This window comes from Geospiza fortis, unplaced genomic scaffold (genome assembly GCF_000277835.1).
Source record: "Geospiza fortis unplaced genomic scaffold, GeoFor_1.0 scaffold16, whole genome shotgun sequence".
NCBI classification, from domain to species: domain Eukaryota; kingdom Metazoa; phylum Chordata; class Aves; order Passeriformes; family Thraupidae; genus Geospiza; species Geospiza fortis.
In genome coordinates, this window is record NW_005054302.1 from 12,832,573 (window position 1) to 12,855,271 (window position 22,699).

Here is a 22,699-nt window from a genome sequence, read left to right on the forward strand (position 1 = left end):
GCAAAGGGACCCTTGCACCCCTGTGGTCCTGTGGGAGGCAGAAGGCTTCCCAGCATTATCACAGCTCACAAAATCCATGCAGAAGTGGCAGCTCAGAATGTCCTTGGAGGTTTTCACAACTGAAAGGAGCACACTACTGTCAAATTAAACTGAACCTCAGGTGGATTTTGAGAATCATGATTTGAAGCTGAACCTCCAAAAATGGAGACTGATACTCCTAAGTCACTTAGGAATCTAGTCTGTGCTCTCAGCTACTGCAGGAGGGAGCCTACAGGAGGGAAGGAAGATCTTGCTCATACATGACAGCATAAAGTGCTTTTATTGTCAAGTCTTGGGCAACATTGCCCAACACAGCAAGCAAAAGGTCGATCTTCCCTTATCAAACAGAAAACTCTTAAGAATGAGAGCTCAAAGAAAGATTTGTTCCAAGGTTCTGAGCTAACGTCTGAAAACATGGCCTCAGCCCCCCCAGATTCCCAGGAAAAACACTTTGCATTGCTACACACACTGTTTTATTTGGACTCAGTCTCATCTTTGTGAGAATATTCTCCTCCCACTCCAACTTATTATACGAAAATAATTTAAAACTACCTCATGGAATCAAAAATTAATCCCATGCTGAGTGGTATTATGATTGCTGGAGCAAGCAATAATTCCTGCCCAGCATCCTTGTCTGTGTACAGATCAAAGCCAGCATTAAAGCAAAACATATCCTCAGCTAAGAAGGGCAGCCCCACTACTGCTGTTCCCAGCTGAGCAAAAAGGCTGAGCTCTCCCTGTTGGATCATCTTTGGAGTTTACAAGCCCTGGAGCTTGGATGCAGATAATCTTCAACAGCTGTAGGTTACCGTGGGGTTGAATGGGGACCATGCAGCTGAAGGGGGACACACAGGTGAGCAGAAACTCCAGCTGAGGTGAGCAAGACTTCAGCATTCAGCTTCCCACAGGAGCACTGTGAAAGCTTCTATCCAGGCTCCCTCTTTCCCAGAGACACATGAAGCCCGAAGTCATGCTCGCAAACAGCTGACTGTCAGAGACTGCACGGAGCTGAGTTCCCAGGCAGGCCAGCATGTGAAAGGCACCATCAAAGGGGAGGTTTCCATCAGAGCAGCTTTGTTCTGCGTGTTGCACATGGTGGGGAGCCGCTGGGCACAGCTCTGATGGCAGCAGCCAGTCTGGCTCAGTCCCCTTTGCTGGGACTGCTCCAATCTGCCCCGTCCCTGGCTGACTCCAGCAGGGACTTGAGAAACAGGCTCCAAGGCATGAGGAAGCCTGTAGTGGTGAGTGGCCTTGGGCAAACATCCCCAGTTTGTTCTTGTGGCCACTGGTTTCCTGCCTGGCTTCCAGCAGGCTGTGCCTGGGCGGATGAAGCTGGTTCCATACAGAAAAACCCATACGACAGGAGATGTCTTTTGATCCTTGTAAGCCTGCAAGCATGAAGTAGAGGTATCAGGGCACATACCAGCTTTTTCATTTCCTGACATCCCCTGCATGAGCAACACCATTTTGTTTTTGGATCCACAGCAGTTTGTGCTCCACTGACAGTTGTGGGACAGAGCACCTGACTGAACAGGACACCTGTTAATTTCCAGGACACCTCCTTGATGTCCCTGTGACCTTGCAGAGGATCAAGCTGTACTGTTATGGAAACCAACTGGTACGTGAGCTGGGAAATCAAGGCCATGTGGCTTCCAAGATGACTTTTGTCCAAGTGACTGTTCCTCGTTGCACACTACCCAGAGCTCCTCTAGGTGAACAAAATGCACAGATAATACTGTCTCAAACCCATGTGGCAGTGATGGTAATGGGTTAAGGACTGCACCACAGGAGTCAATGTCTTTTTTAAGCCTTTGGGTATAGTTAGAGCTGACCTTTTGGTCACTTTTTCAACTAATGTAAATGGTGAAGGGAAAGGAGTTTCCCAGTTACGTGTCATGGTGAGGGGGAAAATTCCTTTTATTTTTCATTTGTTTTACAGCCAATAGACGAAGAACAAACCAACATTTCTGGGTTCTTTAGAACTAGGTTTTTAATGTTTGTATCAATGCAGTGCAATCAGCAGCACTTTAAGGTGGGACTCTAACATCAGATCTGTTCATCCCAGCCAAATTTGCCCTTTCTTGCAAGTTTTTACTGTCTGTTATGGGAAAGCAGGCTTTCACTCTAAAATACTAGGAAAATACAGAAAAAAAGCCTTGCCTTTGTTCTTGACCCTGTGTGATCAGGTCTTCTGTAAGCTTCAAGCAGGTCTGGGAACAGTCTCATCAGCTCCTGCTCCAACAGCCAGCCGCATCTTTTATCTCTCCATTGTGGCAGCTGAAGGGAAAAAAACATTCATTGGATTCCACCAGCATGAGATTAATAATTTGCCTGGATTTCCAACCAGAATCCTGTACCCCGCGTAAAATTTTGGCATTAATGTTTAAAATTCTTCTGACTGTTCTCCATTTTAATTAGTGAGTGGAAATCTCCCTGGCCTGTGCCAGGGAAAAAAAATAGTCCTTGAGATTAAAGTGGGCCCTAGTTCCCATTTCTGCTTGCCATATTCAAAGTAGCATGTTGGTAAAGCAAGTGTCCTGTTTGATGGAGATGGAAGGACATAATCCATCCACTGCAAAAGGTTAGTGCTGTGTCCTGAGTGAAGGGATCCCGTTTCAGTGTGCCTAAAGGCAAGGAAGAGCACTGGGTGATTTTGCCAGTATATCCACAATGGCAATTTTAGGCTTCTTATGGGGGAAAAATTAATGCCTTAAATCTTAATGTATGAACAGGATAAATAAAACATCCAGGATCTGCTACTAAATAGTAAGAAAACCCATGTAACTGTGTAGCTCAAAGAAAAGTGTCATATTTTTCTGTTGCATTCTTAAAGGTATGAGAGAAAATGTATTGGTTTTGTCAAAGGAGGTGACTTGTGAGGCAGCCTTCCCCTGCAAATTGAGAGAAAAATCAGTCTGGAAATGGAAAGCTCTGGACCAATATTTAGGCACAAAGCTACAGCCACCAAAATGACTTCACTGACCCGAACTGCGTTTTGCTACATCCCCCTAGTCCTGTGCTTTTGCACCACAGCAAGGACTCATAACACTAGTGTAGAATCACATAAGTTGATAAAGACCTCTAAAACATTGAGTCCAGGCACAGAAAGCCTGGGGCCTGCCTCCTCCCTCATGTTAAATGTAGCTGTGTTAAAAAAAAATCCTCAAAATAGTAAAACCTCAGTATAATCCTCACTGATTTTCTTGCTACCTTTTTGTGCCTTGTCAGTGCACGCACACTCAAGGACCACTTGTCCAGAAACATTTTCCTCTGACAGAGTTGGAAACTGAAGCTGCACAGAAGCTGTTCTGAATCTGAGCATAAGACTGGTTCAGATCACAGCAGACTCTTCTACCTGGGATGTCATCAGGAATCTGTAAAAAAACTTTCCCATGTCCTCAAACATAGGCAAAGGCACAGTGGCTTGGAAAAAAGGAAGGGAAACTCACAAAGGGGAATGACCCAACACTGGGATAAGCAGAGGTGAGGGAGGGATGAAGAACTAAGCCATAGGCCATGCTTGTTTCTGGGAGCCAGGGGTGAAGAAGAAGCAGCAGCCTCCTGAGATGCCTGCAGGGCGCCAAGCACTGTTGCCCTGAGCAGACTCCCTAAGGACACCCAAACCTCTACTGCAAAATAAACTTTTGCAGGAAGTTTGGCATCATCAAAGAGCCACCATCCTGTGATGATGAACATCAGGAGGCAGAAAGGGCTGGCCTTTCAGTCACATGTGGCCCAACCATCCAGCCATTTGGCAGGCAGAGCACAGGCTGTGCAGCTCTTCCCTGCCCACACATCAGGACAGGTGGTTTGCTCTGTTTGAAAAAGAAACAGTAACATCAACTCACCTCATCTCATTACCCACCGAAGTGCAGAGTTGAAGTTGCCAGCTGCACAGCTCTGGTGCTACCTCTTCACTGGCATTGCATTAAGACTTTATTTTGCAACAAATTTAAATGCATGCTCACATTCCCTGCATTCCTTCACTACCAGGAATCACTTCCAGGGCTCATGCCTGCAAACTGAAGGACAGTCCACTGGATTAGATATAGAAAGAAGCTTTTTACAATGCGGGTGGTGAGGCACTGGCACAGGTTGCCCAGAGAGATGGTGGATGCCCCATGCCTGGAAACATGCAAGGCCAGGTTGGATGGGCTCTGAGCAACCTGGTCTAGTGGAAGGTGTCCCTGCCCATGGCAGGGAGCTTTGGAACTAGATAGCCTTTCCTTCCAACCCAAACCATTGTATGATCCTATGACTTCATTTCACTTACAACTCCAAAGAGCTTATTAACAACATGACCAAAAAAGTCACTTTTTAAAGCAGCAACTGTTTATTATCAGGAAGAACATTAGGACTTTATTTTTTTTCTCTTACATATATTCAATCTGAATAAAAATAATTTAAAAATTTTTAATTTCTCTTTATATTACATGAAAATAACTTGAAACAACTGTGAATTTTGGAAGCAAGAAACATAGACAAAACTGTTATTTAGCTGCTGAGATGTAGTTCCTGGATTTTTTTCCCAAAAAAACCCCTCAAATAGAGAAACAATCACAATAGTCATTCCAGTGGAGAAAATTAATCCATCTATAAAATATCTTTAAGTTTGAGAATGGTATATTGTTACACTAGAAAGTACTCATAATATATTGTGTGAATTCTAATATACCACCTAAAATATATAACTTCTCAGACTTTACAAGGTCAAATACTTTAGACCATATTCCAGTGGAAAAACACTACAAATCTCTTACAATCCTTTTAAAGTTCTTGTTCAACTTTTTGTTAACTTTTATTTCCTTTTGAGGAATTCTAATATAATTCCAAGCAACAAAATACTGGATACAAACTAGCTTGCAGAACTTTAGTCACACTAAATTGGACAACCACTGTTTAAAAGGATGAAGCACCTTTAGTAACAGTGACGAAACATCACTGTTAGTGTAGCTGATGAAGAAGCAGATCTCGTGCACAAATTTGTAAAATTATCATGACAATAAATTTGATAAAAATGACTGTATATTTGATAGTAAGAAATTCAGCTAATTGGAATTAAAATATGTTATGGCTGGGGTAAGATTACAGTGTTACAAGACAAAGAGTCTACTAATTAGTCCGGTCCATATTATCTGATAAAGACTTCCAATAAAACACTGATTTCTTCTTTTTTTTTTTGGTTTTTTTTTTTTGTTTTTAAAATACATGCAAACCTATTGCAATTTCCCTGGCTCATCTCACTTCTTTTCAGCTTTTTCAGTTGAATGTGAATATAGTTCATCCTCTCATTAACTTCCAGGGTAATGAACACCATTCAGCACCACCTGAATGGGTTATAATTAAAAAAGCTCAAAAAAGCAAAGGAAAAAAAAAGCAATTAGCATGTCAAGGTTTCACTTTGGAACACAAATCTGCAGAAATATGTACACTAAAAATGAGATGGACTTTGTGTAGGTAGTTATTTGCATTGAGTACCATATAAAATTTAAAGTAACTGTGCCAGTTGTGAGTCCAATAGCCTGGTGGAAAACCACTCTTCACCAATAACAAGGAAAGAAGACTATTAATCTGATTGTCAAAACTGTTCTCTGCAACAGCCTAACCTCAGGGGTCAGTTCTCTTCCAAAGAAATGCTTGAAATGCAGGCTGGTGCTGCAGCCCAACAAACAACCCAATGCCATCTAAGGTGACAATGTCAAACTCTTTCAAAAATAAACATTTTGCTTCAGTATATTTTATCTGAGGAGGGGGGAGGTGGGTGTGCATTTTACTGTGTTTTTTTTTGTTCTTGGCTTTTTTATTTTTGTAACTGTCTGCTGTTTCCAGCACCATCTCAGAGGCTGGAATGTTTCATTCCTTCCTCTGCCAGCTGTGTCCTTTTCCACTTGGCAGATGCTGACCACCACACCCGCTGCTCCTCGGCACACAGCAGCCACCGGAACGGCCTTCTTGTTTTCCTTGCCTGTTATCTGTGTCATCAGAGGAATTTACAGTCCTGGAATGTGATTTCTGAATCAATATGCGTTTTCTTTTCCTAAGGAATGCCTTATTTTGCAACCATAGCTGTGAAAAAATACCCTAATTTTAACTAATGAGGGGGTGGTGGCTCTTTGGAGACAAATCAGTGACGCAATTTGAAAAACAAGGGAGGCATTTTTACCAGACTGCAATCTTTTTAAGATCAGGTAAAATTTTGGACCTAAACTATGCCAATTGTCTTCATTTCTAAATTAAGAATTACTTTTATAGTTTTACCAAGAGATATTCTACTGGTATGAACTATGGAATTTTTGAAATTATAAAACATATTTATATTTTACTTCTCTTCTCTAAATATATTACTCATTTGTTTAAATCATTCAGGATTCTACCATACTGTCAACCAACTATAGAAATCCAGAAATGTTTTCTGCTTATGGAAGGGGCTTAATCACTAAGCCACACCTCCCTGCAAAGCTTCAGTATTTCTGATTGGTAAAAAGCTTTTCTCATTGAAGTAATACTGAAGTGGAGTCCTAGTCCTCCTCCATATATACGACTGTCAAGATGATTAACTTTTCAGGACAAATTGCTGATCACATTCAATGACAAGCCACACTGTCGTGTTCAAGACAGCTCCAGTGGCAGCTCTGGTGGCACAACTGTGTATCTTGGGTCAAGTTTAGGTGTGAAATCCTTGAAGTTCTTAGATGCTTCAGTACCAAACACATCTAAAACTTTCCTATTCATGAGAGCAAACCTGAAAAAGAAAAGACAAGAAAGTATGAATGCATGACTCACTTACTTATGAAAAAATAAAATTATTTCATGTCATGAAAGTTTACCAAAATCTCAGACATATAGGCTTCAACCTGCACTGTTCAGATATTGAAAGTTTTTCACCTCAGGCAATAACGATTTTTTTAAAAATTGTATTTGAAAAATGCGGCTAATAGTGTTTGTGTTAGTGTACTTCAAAAATGCAACTTATGAAAAAGGGGAAGGGTCCCCTTCTACTTTCAATTCCGCACGACAAAAAAGTCAAACCAAAATATACTACTGTTCTCACTCCAGAGCAAACTGTGGCCCTGCCTGCCTATGTCTGGATGCCAATTTTCTGGGTGTTACAACCTATTTCCATTTTGTTGTTCTTCACACCTATAGAATGAAAAGTGTATGAAATGTCAAAAGAAATTGCCTTTATGGAGATAGTGTCAAAATTACTATTAGAGTGATTTGCTTCAGATAAAATAAATGAGCAGAATAGAATTTGTATTCCTTCCTCTCCTTCAATTAAGGCAAGCTTAGGGTTAGTACAAAATGAAAAAATGCAGCCAAAATTGGAGACATCTGTACTGACATCATTCCCTGTATCATATTTGTATGGCCTCAGAGGTTGCCTGAGGACTGCCTCCAGGCATCCCAAGGAAAGCTTCCCACTAAATCTTGCAACGTATTCAATCACCCCGTGTGTACTGTGCCACAGGGAATGTAGGTTCAATATGCTCCAAGGACTAGCCTCTGATTTCACTTCTATTTTTACAGCCTGGAGAGCTTGTTGTCACAAGAAACATTACCTTTTATAACCCCATTAATAAACTGATCAAGATTTAGATGCCTTGTTCCTGCCACACACTGCACCAGTATAACACTGTACGCTTCACTAAACTGTATTTTTGCGAGTTACAGCAAGACCTATTTTTAAAAAAAAAGTTTTTTAGATTCCTGCAGCAAATAGGAAAAACATCCAGTATGATATTAGTGTATATTTATGATTATGATCAGTGAAAACTTTTCATTAGCTTTCCAAGAAAAAAAACCCTTTCCTGACAGAAACAGTTATAAAAAAAGAACTGAAACTTTCAAGTATTCTTAGGAGATATTCTGACATTTCCAGTAATGCTTTTAAACCCATAGTAACACCATGTTATCAATCACTGTACATACTGATTTCTTCAACAGTCATTTACTGGATTCTTCATGTTCCAATGGAATTTGAAAGCATCCCACCCTCCAAGTGAACTAAAAAGGCTTCAAGTAAAACACTCATCTGCTAAATAGTCTTCACTAGAGCAGTCGGCTCCTGTCATTACACTAAACCCAGCAATGTCACTTCAGCAGCAAAGAACTTCAAGGGTACTGGAAACCATTTGAAAAGCAAAGTAAATCCACAGGAAATTAGCCCTCATGTACTTGTAGCGCTCTGCTGCTGGCAGTGAATGACACAGAAAGCTGAGTGTGATCAATGACAGATTTAGACAAGCCAGAACACACCCCTGAGTACATACCTGCCCCTTGTTAGTCGTAAAAGAAATTTCCAGTATGAAGGTCTCAGGTTCTGAACTTCCATGACAGCCTGCAAGGAGAGGATTCTGTCAGAGCCAGCTGACAGTGTCAGGCAAAAGCTTCATCTGCTACATTAGGTTGCCAAAATCAGCAAAAGGATTGTTATGGAACTCATTTTTACTGCTCTCTACTGAATTCAATGCTTGTATGACCACCACCAGCACAGACAAATATTCCCAGAATACAGTATTTTACCATTGGTGACAATTAACTTACATTTCATTGCAGAGAAGGCAACAACAATCATTACTCCTATGTACATGACTCTGGACTGGTGGATGCCAAATTTACCTCCTACTTAATCCCCTATCCATTCTCTGTGACAGTGTTCACAGGGGTTTTCAGGTGAGGGAAGAGACGAGAATGTTGATTCCATGTTCAGAAGGCTTGATTTATTATTTTATGATATATATTACATTAAAACTATACTAAAAAGAATAGAAGGAAAGGTTTCATCTCAGAAGGCTAGCTAAGCTAAGAATAGAATGGAAAAGAATGAAAACAAAGGTCTGTGGCTCAGACAGAGAGAGAGCCAGCTCTGCCGTGACTGGTCACTAATTCCAAACATCCACATGAGACCAATCACGGATCCACCTGTTGCATTCCACAGCAGCAGATAACCATTGTTTACATTTTGTTTCTGAGGCCTCTCAGCTTCTCAGAAGGAAAAATCCCAAGAAAAGGATTTTCATAAAAAGATGTCTGCGACACATTCTGCATTTTGTGATCCACCATTTCTTGTAGTCATATTTATATTTCATGCTACATTATCTTAAATAATGTAATACATTCAAAATCCATGTCTTTTCTCTATTCCATTACTTTTCTGGGTCACTTAGAAATATAGAGAATAACAAACATCTCAGAGTACATCCTTTTTCTAATTTCTCCTTCCTTCTTCCTGCTAAACCTAGCAATTTGTTTCTAGTCTTCCAGCTAAACCTAGCAATTTGTTTCTAGTCTTAAGATTAGTTTTCCAATTAGTTATTAAGTAACCAAAAAACCCTTCTTTTCTCATATGAACTTTTTGTCTGTTAGTCTCACACAATTGTCTCTGTCAGGAGTATTTTGGAGACCTTCAGGCACATCCCAAGCACCAAAATATCAATTCACTTTGATACTAGACTTAGAGCTATTCCCAAGTACATGGGAAGAATGAGGAGGAGGAGTGTCTCTTAAACATCCTGCTAAGCACAAGACTTAGAAGACACAGAAGATTGCTTTAGGGTCATTTTATATTCTCTTTATTGGGGGGCACAAAAAATATAAATAGTTATGGAGGCCCAGAGAATATGCAGTTTATGCAGGGATGTTTCAGCAGAAGGTCTAGAAATGGTGAGATGTAGTAGAATAGTAGAGTTATTTGGGTAGCACTGAAAAGTTGATTTTCTCGCTGATGCAGACAATAAAAGGACTGAGGTTAAAGGCATGTTGCTAACTTGAGAAGTACAAAAAATGGTACTACTGCTTGTGTCAAATGGAACACTTCACGGTTTTTACTATTTTTTGCATATTTTTTTAATTAGGCAATATTAATTTAAATCAGTGGAAACTTTCAGTTGATTTAAAAAAACATAACATTTGTATTATACTGTTTGCCTACTTGAAAAACTGTCCTTTCACATGCTAATGGAAGTTCATGCATTAATGTTCATCTTCTGGGTGAGTGCATTTTAAGGTTCTTTCCAAAGAATTCAATGATTTGTACAATGTATTCAAGCTGTAAGCACAGGAGAAACTGAGTCCTAGAAATGACCTCCCCACAGTGACACTCAAAACCAGGATGCAGGAGCACCAGGATGCAGGAGCACAATGCTGTGAATCACTACATCTCACCATCTTTTCTATAGAACTGTCTCCCTGTGCTCCTCTGTTCATTCAACATTTGATGTCAAGAACTTCATGCTGTGTCAGAGAACATACTTACTGCCTGAAAGCATATCGATGTAGAAATGGCATAGATGATGCTGTCTGCATGAGGAAAATAGGGAACCTTCCCTGCTTCAATGCCTTTGAAGTATATAGTCTATAAAAATAAACAAAAAATGTTGAATGCAACAAAATTACTTTTTTATTTTACCTTTTAAAAAAACCATGCCGACTTTATATTTTTTTATATGCCCACAAACGTGATGTTGATTAAAACAGATTACAGATGTTGCACAAGATCAATCTAATAAGAGGCTATTACTGCACAGAAGAGGACTAGCAACAGCTTGGGTGTTACAGAACCTAAAGATAAAAAGGGGAAAGTTTGCTCTGTTAAATTCTTCATTTTAAAAAAGCAAAAGAACAATGCAATAACTATTCCAACAAAGTGAATATTCACTCTTCTTAAACAGCTTGAAATCACATACTTTACTTTCTGAGAAAACATGTACAGTTTATTTTCCTGAGCACAGCCTGACCTTGCAAAGCAGCACACGCCTCTTTGGTCAGTTACCCTTGGCTTGCGTAAGATGATAAAAGTAGAAAAAAAAAAAAAAAAAAAGAACACACAGCGCTTTTCTAATTTCACTGTAGCCAAGATGTCGCAAAGTCCAGAGAAAACCATCAGCAATACAAGATAATACTGGTTTTTTACAACTGGAATTCTAAAAGTCATTATGGATAACTCAGATTTGCCTTTATATAACCAACTGCCTTCAGAGCTTGGTCTGGGATAACCAGGAGGAGGAACAGAGAGTATCTTCCCTTTTTATGTTTCATTTTATGTGTAACAAAAAAAAAGTTTCTTCTTTTTATGTTCTTTAAAATTAATTTTGCTCTGGTAATGGAGGTGGATAATTATCACTAGAGAACAAGGCCTTCAAGTTCTGCAGGAGAAATATGTGATTCAGGTATGATGCACAGTGAAAGAACCTTATCAACTCATTCTAGCGGTGGTGTTGGGGAATTAACCATGACTAAGTCTCAATTTTCTGGAAAAATCACAGTAAGAAATCAAATGCTGGTTAGAAAAGTATAATCAACATACCCAAACTCTGTAACTATTTTTTGCCTGGGCTCCTAATTTTAACAAGTTCAAGCCCGAAGAATAGTAATTAGAACAAAGTTCATTCCAAAGCTGGGAATTCAATCAGCTGTAGTACAGTGACAAACAACTTCAGCTATAGAGCAAAACCTAAGCTATTTTGAATTATCTTAGACTGTTGAATGCCAAAGTAAGGGAACAAAGACAGGAAGTTAAGCTGCAGCTTTTGGCAATAAATCTGCAATTAAAGACTAGGTCTGATTTATATTTCTGGCAGAATAGATATTCTTGGAACTTTCTGATTTAAAAAATCTGCAAAAACTACAAAGCAAAGGGTTGTCAGGAGATTAAAAAAATCATGGAGAATATACATGAAGACCAGTGGATAAAGGACATTTAAAATTAGTCAAAGAAAAGAAAGTAAGAAAGACATGAGACCACATGGCAGCACTGCCTCTTGGCACACGTGTAGTGAAACACCATCACCATACAACTTTGCATTTTACTGGAATTGCCTGATAAAACCCCTGATGTTCCTTTTCTTTTCTTCTGCCTTGAAAAAATAGATGAAATGAAGACCTCCTTTAGGAAGGTAATAACTTACCTCTACTAATTTAGACACCAGATACATAGAGATAGTTGTACTTTTGTAAAACATCATAGAAATTCCTGCTAGACACCCTGTAACAATCAGAAAAGCATTGTTAAGGTTGTGGTTTGCGTTGTTAAGGTCACTGTTGTGTGTCAGCCCAACAAACACTGCACAGGACTATTTATTTCTGCTGCTATGGACAGCACAGTTCAGTGATGTTCTTTTGCTGCCCATATAAACATGGTTTGTAGCACTAAAAAGAGAAAGTCTCAGAAAGCTGAAACAAATCTGTACTTCAGTGCTCAGGAGCACACTGTCAAATTTCTCTGGTTTTTGTGGGATGAGAGATCTCTGTGGTTCCAACATGTGACAGATGTACGTGAGGGAAGGGCCTCACCACCACACAAATTTCATGGTAAAAGCATCTTTCTTTGGACCCAGTGGAGCTCAATGTGTATTCTGTGGAATATGGAAGAGTGAGTGCTTTCATCTCACATGTCTACAGCGGCAAATTAAAGGACAAGTTCATATTTATGCACACCGTAATATACTGTCCTTGGAGCTGACCATAAACTCCACATTTGAATTTGCCTTACAATTTTAATTGCAACTCTTTCCTTGACACTACTTGAAACATCACTGTCACTTTGACACAACCTTGACGCACACAGGAATAGGAACAAAGTCCTATTTTCATCACAGAAGTCTGAAAATGGAATGGGAGGACAGACAAGAGGAATACTTGCAGAGTCCCAACACATACAACACAAACTTTCCATGGACTCACCAGCTACAAGTGCATGAAGCTCATCATCAAGGTTTCGGACCCAGCGCAGGAAGCAACTTGTACCCTGCAAGTGAACAGAATGCAGGCTTAGCTCTACTTATTTCTTATAACACACAGACTGCGGGTATTCCTTATAAGCTAGTCATACAGCACACAGTATGAATTAAGAATGTAGTGTGATAATACCCATAATCACAGAATCATAAAATGGTTTGGGTTGGAAGGGACCTCAAAGATCATCTCATTCCATCTCCCCTGCCATGGGCTGGGACACCTTCCACTACACCAGGTTGCTCAGAGCCCCATCCAGCCTGGCCTTGAACATTTCCAGGGATAATGTATTCTTCTTCTTCTTGGTAAGGTTGTTACAATAAAAGACAGTCTAATTGATAAGTGAGCAGGCAAACTTTCCCATTTTTTGAGTCTTGTGAGGGAAATGGAAAATCACATTGTAATTTCTTAAGAGCTGTAGAAACTTTCATTATTGAGACACATTATGTCTGATTAGGTGATCTTTACTACATCAAGAAACACTAAATTCCATCAACAAAAATACAAGAAACCAACAAAACTAAAGAACAAGCTTTTTAAAAACACTGGAGATACTAAAATCTAGAGAGTTGGACATAGTACCCATAACATTTCAGCGTCTAAAATTTTCAATTTACTGCTGCCATTTCTTTCAAAATCAGAGAGCAGATTAGTTTGAATTTCAATCTAATACCAAAGCTAATCTTGAATTAATGTCATCCTCGTTTGCTGTACCTGCTAGACTCTTTTCCATTATAAAGGTTTTTTTCAACTACATACCAAACCTCCAGAGATTTTTTCATGCATCCAATAAATTCCAGAACTAGGAAAACACATTAATCTAAAAAAGTAGAACTGCATATCCCTTGGATCCATAATGCACCAAGCATTTGATTTTTTTTTTGCCATGGTCCAATTTTTTTAAGTGACTAGAACTTTTGCTACCCTTCTTGCCTATTTAGACTGAAAGAAAAATAAAATGCAACCCAAATTTGTTTAAGTTATGAAATGCAAACAATAACATATAGTAGAGCATAGAATTGGAGGATCATTTAGCCTGGAAAGGGCATTTAAGATCAATTCCAACTGTTAACCTAGTGTCCACCAAGTCCACCACTAAACCATATCCGCAAGTGTCAAATCCACACGCCTTTTGAACACTTCCAGAGATGGCAATTTCACCACCGCCCTGGACATCCTGTTGCAGTGCCTGACAGCCCTTTAAGTGACGGAAGATTTCCTACTATCCAATCTAAACCTCCCCATGACAACTTGAGGCCAATTCTTCTTGTCCTGTCCCTTGCTACTTAGGAGAAGAGACTGACCCACACCGGGCTGCAGCTTCCTTCCAGGCAGTTGTAGAGAGTGATAAGGTCCCCCTGAGCCTCCTTTTCTCCACACTGACCCCCCAGCTCCCTCAGCTGATCCTCACCAGTTTTGTGCTCCAGACCCTTCCCCAGCTCCATTGCCCTTCTCTGGACACGCTCCAGCCCCTCAATGTCTTTGTGGTAGTGAGGGGCCCAGAACTGAGCACAGGACTCAAGGTATGGTCTCACCAGTGCTGAGTACATACTTAAAAAATAGTAAATAAAGGTCAGAATATGTCACCCTCATTTTATGAGTATCCACTGGGCTGAATTGCACCTCTCAATTGAAGCTTTTAAACACATCAAAATCATTTTAGCTTTTTGAATTTAAATGCTTTTCTTCTCTAAAGGCTTTTTTCTTAAAGTTTAAGAAAAAATTTAATTTTCAAGTAAACTCTGAACAGCTCATTTGCACTTTGCTATCAAAAAATTTAGACTCTGTAACCTACAAATTATTGTCTCAATTTAATTACCAATCAAGTGAAGTGCTGTTTTACTTACGTTTAAGACCTCCTTTTTTATTTTTCAGTAAATAACACTTACCCCAGAATAATACAGCATGATCTTGAATTTGCAAAGCAAATAAAGTGGCAGTTGAAAAATGCCATGTGATTAAGAATACAAAAGTGCAAAAGACACTTCAGCACTGCACTGTGCTGAAGTGCTATTATGCATTAGGGCAGGTGCTTTGCCACATTCTCTTCTGGCATAAATAAACATAATTTGATTAATTCCAACAGTGCTGTATGAATGCATATCAGTTCACAATCTGTCATCTTATAATGGGGTAGAAAGGATACATTTCCAAGCAGTAAGTCCAGTGTCTCCTCAGCTACATGCTGTATGTTAAGGTCCCCCTGAGCCTCCTTTTCTCCACACTGACCCCCCAGCTCCCTCAGCTGATCCTCACCAGTTTTGTGCTCCAGACCCTTCCCCAGCTCCATTGCCCTTCTCTGGACACGCTCCAGCCCCTCAATGTCTTTGTGGTAGTGAGGGGCCCAGAACTGAGCACAGGACTCAAGGTATGGTCTCACCAGTGCTGAGTACATACTTAAAAAATAGTAAATAAAGGTCAGAATATGTCACCCTCATTTTATGAGTATCCACTGGGCTGAATTGCACCTCTCAATTGAAGCTTTTAAACACATCAAAATCATTTTAGCTTTTTGAATTTAAATGCTTTTCTTCTCTAAAGGCTTTTTTCTTAAAGTTTAAGAAAAAATTTAATTTTCAAGTAAACTCTGAACAGCTCATTTGCACTTTGCTATCAAAAAATTTAGACTCTGTAACCTACAAATTATTGTCTCAATTTAATTACCAATCAAGTGAAGTGCTGTTTTACTTACGTTTAAGACCTCCTTTTTTATTTTTCAGTAAATAACACTTACCCCAGAATAATACAGCATGATCTTGAATTTGCAAAGCAAATAAAGTGGCAGTTGAAAAATGCCATGTGATTAAGAATACAAAAGTGCAAAAGACACTTCAGCACTGCACTGTGCTGAAGTGCTATTATGCATTAGGGCAGGTGCTTTGCCACATTCTCTTCTGGCATAAATAAACATAATTTGATTAATTCCAACAGTGCTGTATGAATGCATATCAGTTCACAATCTGTCATCTTATAATGGGGTAGAAAGGATACATTTCCAAGCAGTAAGTCCAGTGTCTCCTCAGCTACATGCTGTATGTTCTGCAGTCTCCTGATATTCAGTGTCAAGTAAGAATTCCAGATATGTGAACCAACAAAATCTGCACATGGCTTCTCTCTGGCAACACAGACACTACTGTAGTCACTACTAGTGCCTGCATGAAAATGCTTTTGTGTAGCAGCAAATCCCTCTGAAATCTGAATTCCCCTTCTCTGAAGTACTCTCTATCTCCTGATCTTGAAAACGAGCTGCAAAATCCATTAGGTTTATTTAGAAATTACAGAAAAAACACACAGAATGGAAGAACAGCTTTCTATTTACAATTTGATTACTGCAATAGTATAAAATTTGTCAGTAACATGCTGTAGGAAACAGCACCAACACCATTAATCAGCTTGACTTTTTAGCTCTTTGTGATATTCTTGAAAGTGAAATAAAAACCAGAGCATTTGTCATTTCTGTATGCTATAAACTTACTTTGTATATACTGACAAAAGATCCCAGAAAAGCTCCAAGCTGGAAATTTTCCTTGTTGTAGAAGAGGGAAAGTAGCCGTGATGGCTGTGTAAGCAGATGCCGGAAGGTGGAAGGAATCCGAAGGCAACACTGGATCAGGTAACCAATGCTAAACATTCTAATGAAGCCCTAGAGAAAAGAAATACAGATCATGTGGTAAGAAACCACAAATTCTGGAAAAGGAAAAGCCAAAGCTTATACAGAAGGTTTCATTTTTGATATCAAATAGTTTAAAACCCGCTCTGAAGGTAATATGTAAAACACATAAATGTATCATACCCCCACCTTCTAACTCAAGTTTTCTTTTTCCCAGTTACCCTGTAAAATAGCAAATGTAGTAAAATCACAGACAATTGACTCTTCTTTAATTTCTATGAATTTCTGAAAGGTCTCAAGAAAAAGCCTTCTATTCTACTCCAAAATTCTGTCCTTTGAAATAATCCTGATGACTTCATTTCTAGGTTACTGACCAGGTTTTAACCACAAATGGGTTTATAGAGGTTTATAGAGGAAAGCAATGCAGTGGAAAAAAATGAACACTTCTGTACTCAACTGTCTCAAGAAAACAGTAAGGAGGAAAAAGTCCACCAAAAATAAATTTCAGAAAGTGTGAGAATTAGAAGTTAACCCTGGTGGCTTGGCACATGATCACGGATTTTTCCTCAGCCAAACATGAGGCTGTGGGATGCCTGTAGTAAGGAAAGGGAGAAACTGGAAGGGACTTCATGTGCAGAGCTACTGAGAAGGGATAAAATGGGTTCCAAAGAATTTACTTACTATTTCACCTTGGCTAGGGATCTGTTTTTTTTTTTTAACATGACACAAAACCACACTCAATTTTTTTTCCAAATTATTCTCCCCAGTTTCTTCTAACTTGCTCCAATGCTTCCTACCATTATTCTTACCCTCAGGTGAACCTTTTAAAATAATTCTGAATAAATTTTACCCATTTTTTGTCTGGAAGATTCTTTATGTGAAAACTATTTCTGCACTCACCTGCAAATAAGGCAGGCACCTTATTCAAATACAGGGATACAATTCCAGTGACAAGGAAATCTGGCAGAGGGTTTGACTGAGCAACCTTTCAGACTCAGAAACTCAAACCATTTTTGCCTCCTAAAGAACTTCATAATGCATCATAAAGATAATAAAATTTTATTGTGGTTAAACATCCAGTAATAAACTCTTCCTGAAGCAATTACTCTTCCTGCTACACAAGAAGTGGTTTATGAGAATCAAGTGGAAGAAAATAAGTAATCCAACAATACAACAGCATTTTTTTTGATTGAAAAAATTCCATTTCTTCATGTCGTTATAAAAAAAAAAAAAAGAAAATGTCCTAAACCCAGCAGTGATGAACAAAGCCCAAAACAAGAAACAACAGAATGGTGTGTTTGATGTTTTTACTGAGCAAAGGTGACTTCAATGGGGTGAAGAAACATTTAAATTACAATTGGTTAAACACTCAAACACATCCCTGATTTTATTCCTATTAGTAGCCAAATTAGAAGCGCTGAACCACAGGGCTGACGTTTAGTGTGGATGCGCATGAAATACCAATTATTGTGCAAAATCTCTCGATTTAGCTCATCACTTCAACCAGGTGAAATCATATCACACCTACAGGTGTTTTTTCACAGTCACAAGAAGCATTATATCTTATATTGTAATAAAGTATTGTAACCTTTATTTTCCAAGATAAAAAGACATCCAATAAGAATGGATGCAGTACACAGCAGAGCACATGCAAGGCACTGTAATAAACACAAGTGAGCAAAGAAAACCCTGCTAAGAGCCATTTCTCCACAGAGATTTTGAGTTGGAGCTCAGATCAGCCAGAAGTAGTAGCACAGTATAATAACATATCTCCAGAATTTGTTGAATAAATCTTTCTTTCTGCTTTTGAGAAAAAATTTCTTAATACATTCAAGATACTTGCTATAACTCAAATTCAGAAAAGCACATGTGCATATAAAAAGAGTTCAGAAACATACCATAAACTCAGTCAACCTGATGCAATATATTAAGAATTAGTTAAGAGGGTTAAAATCAATAAATTAAGATATTTAATATTTATTCTGGGTATATAGTAGCCCACATTCCTTCAAGAGACAGAATTTTAAGACTACAATAATGGAAAATAATCTCAGAGAAGTCATGGATACCCCATTCCTGGAACTGCTCAAGGTCAGGTTGGATGGGGCTTTGAGTAACCTGGTGTAGCGGAAGGTGTCCCTGCCCATGGTAGGGGGGCTGGAACGAGATAGTCTTTAAGGTCCCTTCCAACTCAAGCCATTGTATGATCCTATGACCTTCTTTGAGGTCACCCTAACCACCAGTAAATTTGGAGAGTTATCTGGTCCTGTCTGCAGCACCAGCAGAAGAAACAGACAACTGGACTTCTACTGCTGGCTAATGGCTCCTCACTGTAAACAAGGGGAATCCTAAAGAGGAAAAATATTGTTCCACTGCTTCCAGCACAGCTCTTTTCAGACATTTACAAGAACAAAGCACTTCAAGTATTTAAAGTTTGAAGGGAAGTCAACGAACTCTGGTGGTATGGCACTACAGAATGTTACATCAGGTAAAAGCCACGATGCTGTCAATGAGCTAATGTGCATTTAAATGTGAAGCGGAAGAAGAGCATGCAAATGGCAGTTAAAGCACAGATGTATTAATGAGAAGAAAACTTGTTCAAGGGTAAGGGAAAACAGCACTGGGGGGAAGTTTTGGCAATAAGCAGTTCATCACATCGTTATCAGATTTGAAAGCTCCGTTACAGAAAAGGAATTGTAAAAACATGCTCAAATCATGTCAGCTGACAGTTGTTACTGATCAACTCCAGGAACAGTCATAGAACTGAACTTTGGGAATTTTGGATCTTTAAAAATATAAATACATAATTTATTTTTTTTTCACTCATGTTTTAATTTAAATAAAAAAGTCACAGAACAGTCAGGAAATTAGAGGATCTGACTGCCCAGGAATATCTTCCTCACTAGGTTATTGTAGTCAAGAGTAATTTACACCAAAATACTACAGAGGACAGGTCTGAAGTATAATGAAATATATTTCAAATGCACAACTGTTTTCTCTAAAGACAGAACAGCCTTATAAAAATTTCTTTTTAAAATTTACTTTTTGTCAGGTCAAATCTTTACTCAGCTTTATTATCAGTGAGGTTTTTTCCTTCCCTCATTCTATTTAAGGATATATAAAACAAAACAAAATTATGCTGAATCAATAAGTGAAAAGGATGTGTATTCCTGAATATCCAGCTTCCTCCCCATCCTCGGGTTCCTTTAACATTTTAAAAAGTTATTTTTGAAAGTAAAATACATTAAAAGTATCTGAAGATACTCAAATACATTTTTGCTGCTCCATATATAAAACCAGGTCAACTGTTAAGGGATTGGGATCTTCTGGAGCCTTACCAGCTCCCAAAACAGGCACAGCAGGTGGTACCACCTGTGCCAACCCAATGCCAGCTAATAAAAATTTCTCCACAGTAATTATCTGAAAAAAATGCACTGATCACATTAATAATGGAGGATGAATTATACCACTAGAGATAAACAGCTCTTCCTGGGCGTAGCAACTGTGACCAATCTCTCATTACCCCGAGCCCTTAAAATAAACGACTGGAGGAGTGCACCCAGTGCCCAGCAGCGACGTTCCAGAGCCGTGCAGCTGCACGGGGACCAGGGCTGCCTGCCACAGCAGCACATTCCAGGTGCTTTATTTAGGGGGAGTCACAAGTGGGCTCAGCCGTGAAGTGCATCACATAGTTAAACAAGTTCCTTGCTTGCTAGGCTGTTTTTTCCCACACATTTTATGTTACTCATTCACTACAGCTAATCTGAAAGACCAGAGAACTTTAACCCCACCACCACCCCATCCTAAATTGAGAAAATCTGTTTTCTGGCTTGTCACATTTTCAATAGAAAAGAATGAGTAACAGGCTCATTTCTCACTTCCTAAGCATATGCTTTTCCTGACTTTTACCCCTTCTTTGCCAGAGTTTGTCAATCCAACTTTTTCTGCACTTACTTTAATACAGTATGAGATGCAATTATCTCCATAGTGTTTACAGCATCTATGCCTTGGGCCATGTTTGCACCTGCAAAAAGCATAATGAAACACGTATTAACTCGTAGCTGTTTTCAGCAACAGGAGACTTCATAAATTTTTCTTGCCTAAAAATACATAACGTGCTATTTGCCCAGCACTCATTCTCCCCATTACCCACGGAAGGGCACTGTGAACTTTTATGATGCCATAAAAGGACAATAAAAACTAACAATACTTTAGTTGTACACCAAGAAAAAAGTGTCTGCACACTTATTCGGATCCAACCTCTTGCCATGCTACACATAAAATACTAAATTAAAGAACAAATTTTCTGCTCTGGTCAACAAGGAGAAGTGATGTGACCTCTCCTGGTTTGTCTCTGCTCCATGGTTCTGGAAGGATATCTGAGCAAGCATCTGTTGCTTGTGCCCTTTCATCTTTCACACCACTGTAAGGGTCACTGAAAGGCAATACAGATCATACTAATGCACACCCTGTGAGACTTCTCTCAATTACAAGCCTCTCAGTTTTGGGCTATTTCTTCTGCAGTGTAGATTTTTATGTAGCTCTTCATTTGGACTGAGAATTTGACCTTGAGTGTTTAAAACAGACTGGCTTGGGCTGGTGGGATGTGTGGATTGTACAGTTTCTAGACCTGCATTAGGTAGAATTAAAATAAGTAATTCATACTGGGTCTGAACATTATATTTTGCTATATCCAAGTATTTAAGATTTAATGTAAAATGAATTACACAATTTATATACTATGTCAAATATCTTGGAAGTTTTGAATCGTGTACTATAAAGTCTAATGGCCATAAATCATCTGTGAGGTCAGTTTATGTAGCAAAATTGTAATGAGAATGTGCTCAGGTTACAGGCATTTAGACTCAATTATATTGAAAAGAACCATATGGAAGAGAAACCAGTGGGAGCATAAAAACTCCATATTGAAAGTTTGCTGAATGCCTGAGTTGGGAGTTTCAAAACCTTAAAAAAAATTGTTCTTCTCCATCTTCAATCCTTGTATTTAACCAACAACAGAAGAGCAATGAACTATCTCTAGCAAACTGAGTCACGGGTATTTAAGACAAAACAGGCATAAGCAATTCAGGTAAAAGCATTTGATTATAGCTGGAGGTGTCTTTTCCTTGTAGGTCTTTTGCTGTCTAATAGAGTAATGCCTGAAAAACCACTGATTACTTTCCTCATCTTTTTCAACTAAAACCCACAGCAAATCATAGGAAGTCACCATGTGATGGGGATCAATTCATGTTTGTTCATCATCTGAGCAAGTAAAACAAGCCACTACTTTGAGTACACAATGCACTTGGAAGACGCCCTCCTACATGAGAGCAGGTAGGGATTTGGTCATAAAACTGCTCTAGAAGAGGTCAGCAGAAGTGAAGATTCATAGGTGTCACGTGACTATATACCCCCAACCCATTTTTTATTCCATCTTCCCTGTAAATTAATGACTCCTCGTGATATCCAGTGTGCCTGAAGCAGAGGAATCAGTCATAGCAGAAGTCATATGTTCAGTCTGAACATATCAGACTGAAAAGCTCACTGCTCTCCCTTCTTTAAGCTCATAAAAGAGAGTGAATTGCATCCTGTAGAGAGGGGGACACCACCTTGCCTAACTTCAGATGTCTAGATCTGACCTCGTGTAAAAGAGTTTTAGACTCACTCTTTGCTTTGCAATTTCCCATCTCCAGACAGAAGAGGCAGCCCAGGTGCCATCAATTCTCTTTTTAGGTAGTTCTCCTTTATGCAATACAGGGGTGCAGGTCCCCTAAAAGACTATGTTACAGTCACTTATGGTGACATAAGTAAGATCTGCTGCTGTGCAATTTTTCTCCTTCATAGCACCACTAGTTCCAACAGAACTATGCCATGAACTGATTTTGCTGAAAACTGCAGAAAAAGCAACACCATCCTGCACTCATCATGGGCTGAATTTGCTCTCCCTTGTTAGACAACTGCATGTTGCAAGGTCATACAGGTCTTCAAGTTTTGCTTTCACCAGAGTTCATCATTTGCCACTATTAACTACCTAGTAAAAATGAAATAGAAAAACACCGAAATGCAAAGCAGAAGCATTACAAAACATTGTCAAATACAACATAACAGACATTAAAGTGCTCTATATAACAATGATTCAATTTTTTTTTGTTTGTTTTTCTTTTTGTTTTTTTTACTCACACTTTGTCCATGAGCTTTTTTGTTAGTGCCAGTATGTTCATTGGCTGTGATACTTTTTCACTATGCTTGATTTTTCTATCTGTTTTTGAAAATGCTGCTTCAGGTGAAAAAGAATGGGTGGGGATTTCTGCTTTCCCT

General features: G+C 39.0%; 1 protein-coding gene across 1 annotated transcript in view; it reads right to left on the reverse strand.

The window, feature by feature from the left end:
- Positions 1 to 4,663: 4,663 nt before the first annotated feature.
- Positions 4,664 to 22,699, reverse strand: part of TMEM135 (transmembrane protein 135) — a 156,576-nt gene continuing 138,540 nt past the window's right edge. The window contains exons 8-15 of the mRNA XM_005417825.2: positions 22,562 to 22,699; positions 20,336 to 20,405; positions 16,247 to 16,414; positions 12,721 to 12,784; positions 11,946 to 12,022; positions 10,295 to 10,393; positions 8,310 to 8,377; positions 4,664 to 6,781 (exon numbers count right to left, since the gene is read on the reverse strand). Coding sequence (XP_005417882.1) covers positions 6,649 to 6,781; positions 8,310 to 8,377; positions 10,295 to 10,393; positions 11,946 to 12,022; positions 12,721 to 12,784; positions 16,247 to 16,414; positions 20,336 to 20,405; positions 22,562 to 22,699 — 817 coding nt within the window. The 3' untranslated portion in view covers positions 4,664 to 6,648. The remainder of the gene's footprint in view (positions 6,782 to 8,309; positions 8,378 to 10,294; positions 10,394 to 11,945; positions 12,023 to 12,720; positions 12,785 to 16,246; positions 16,415 to 20,335; positions 20,406 to 22,561) is intronic.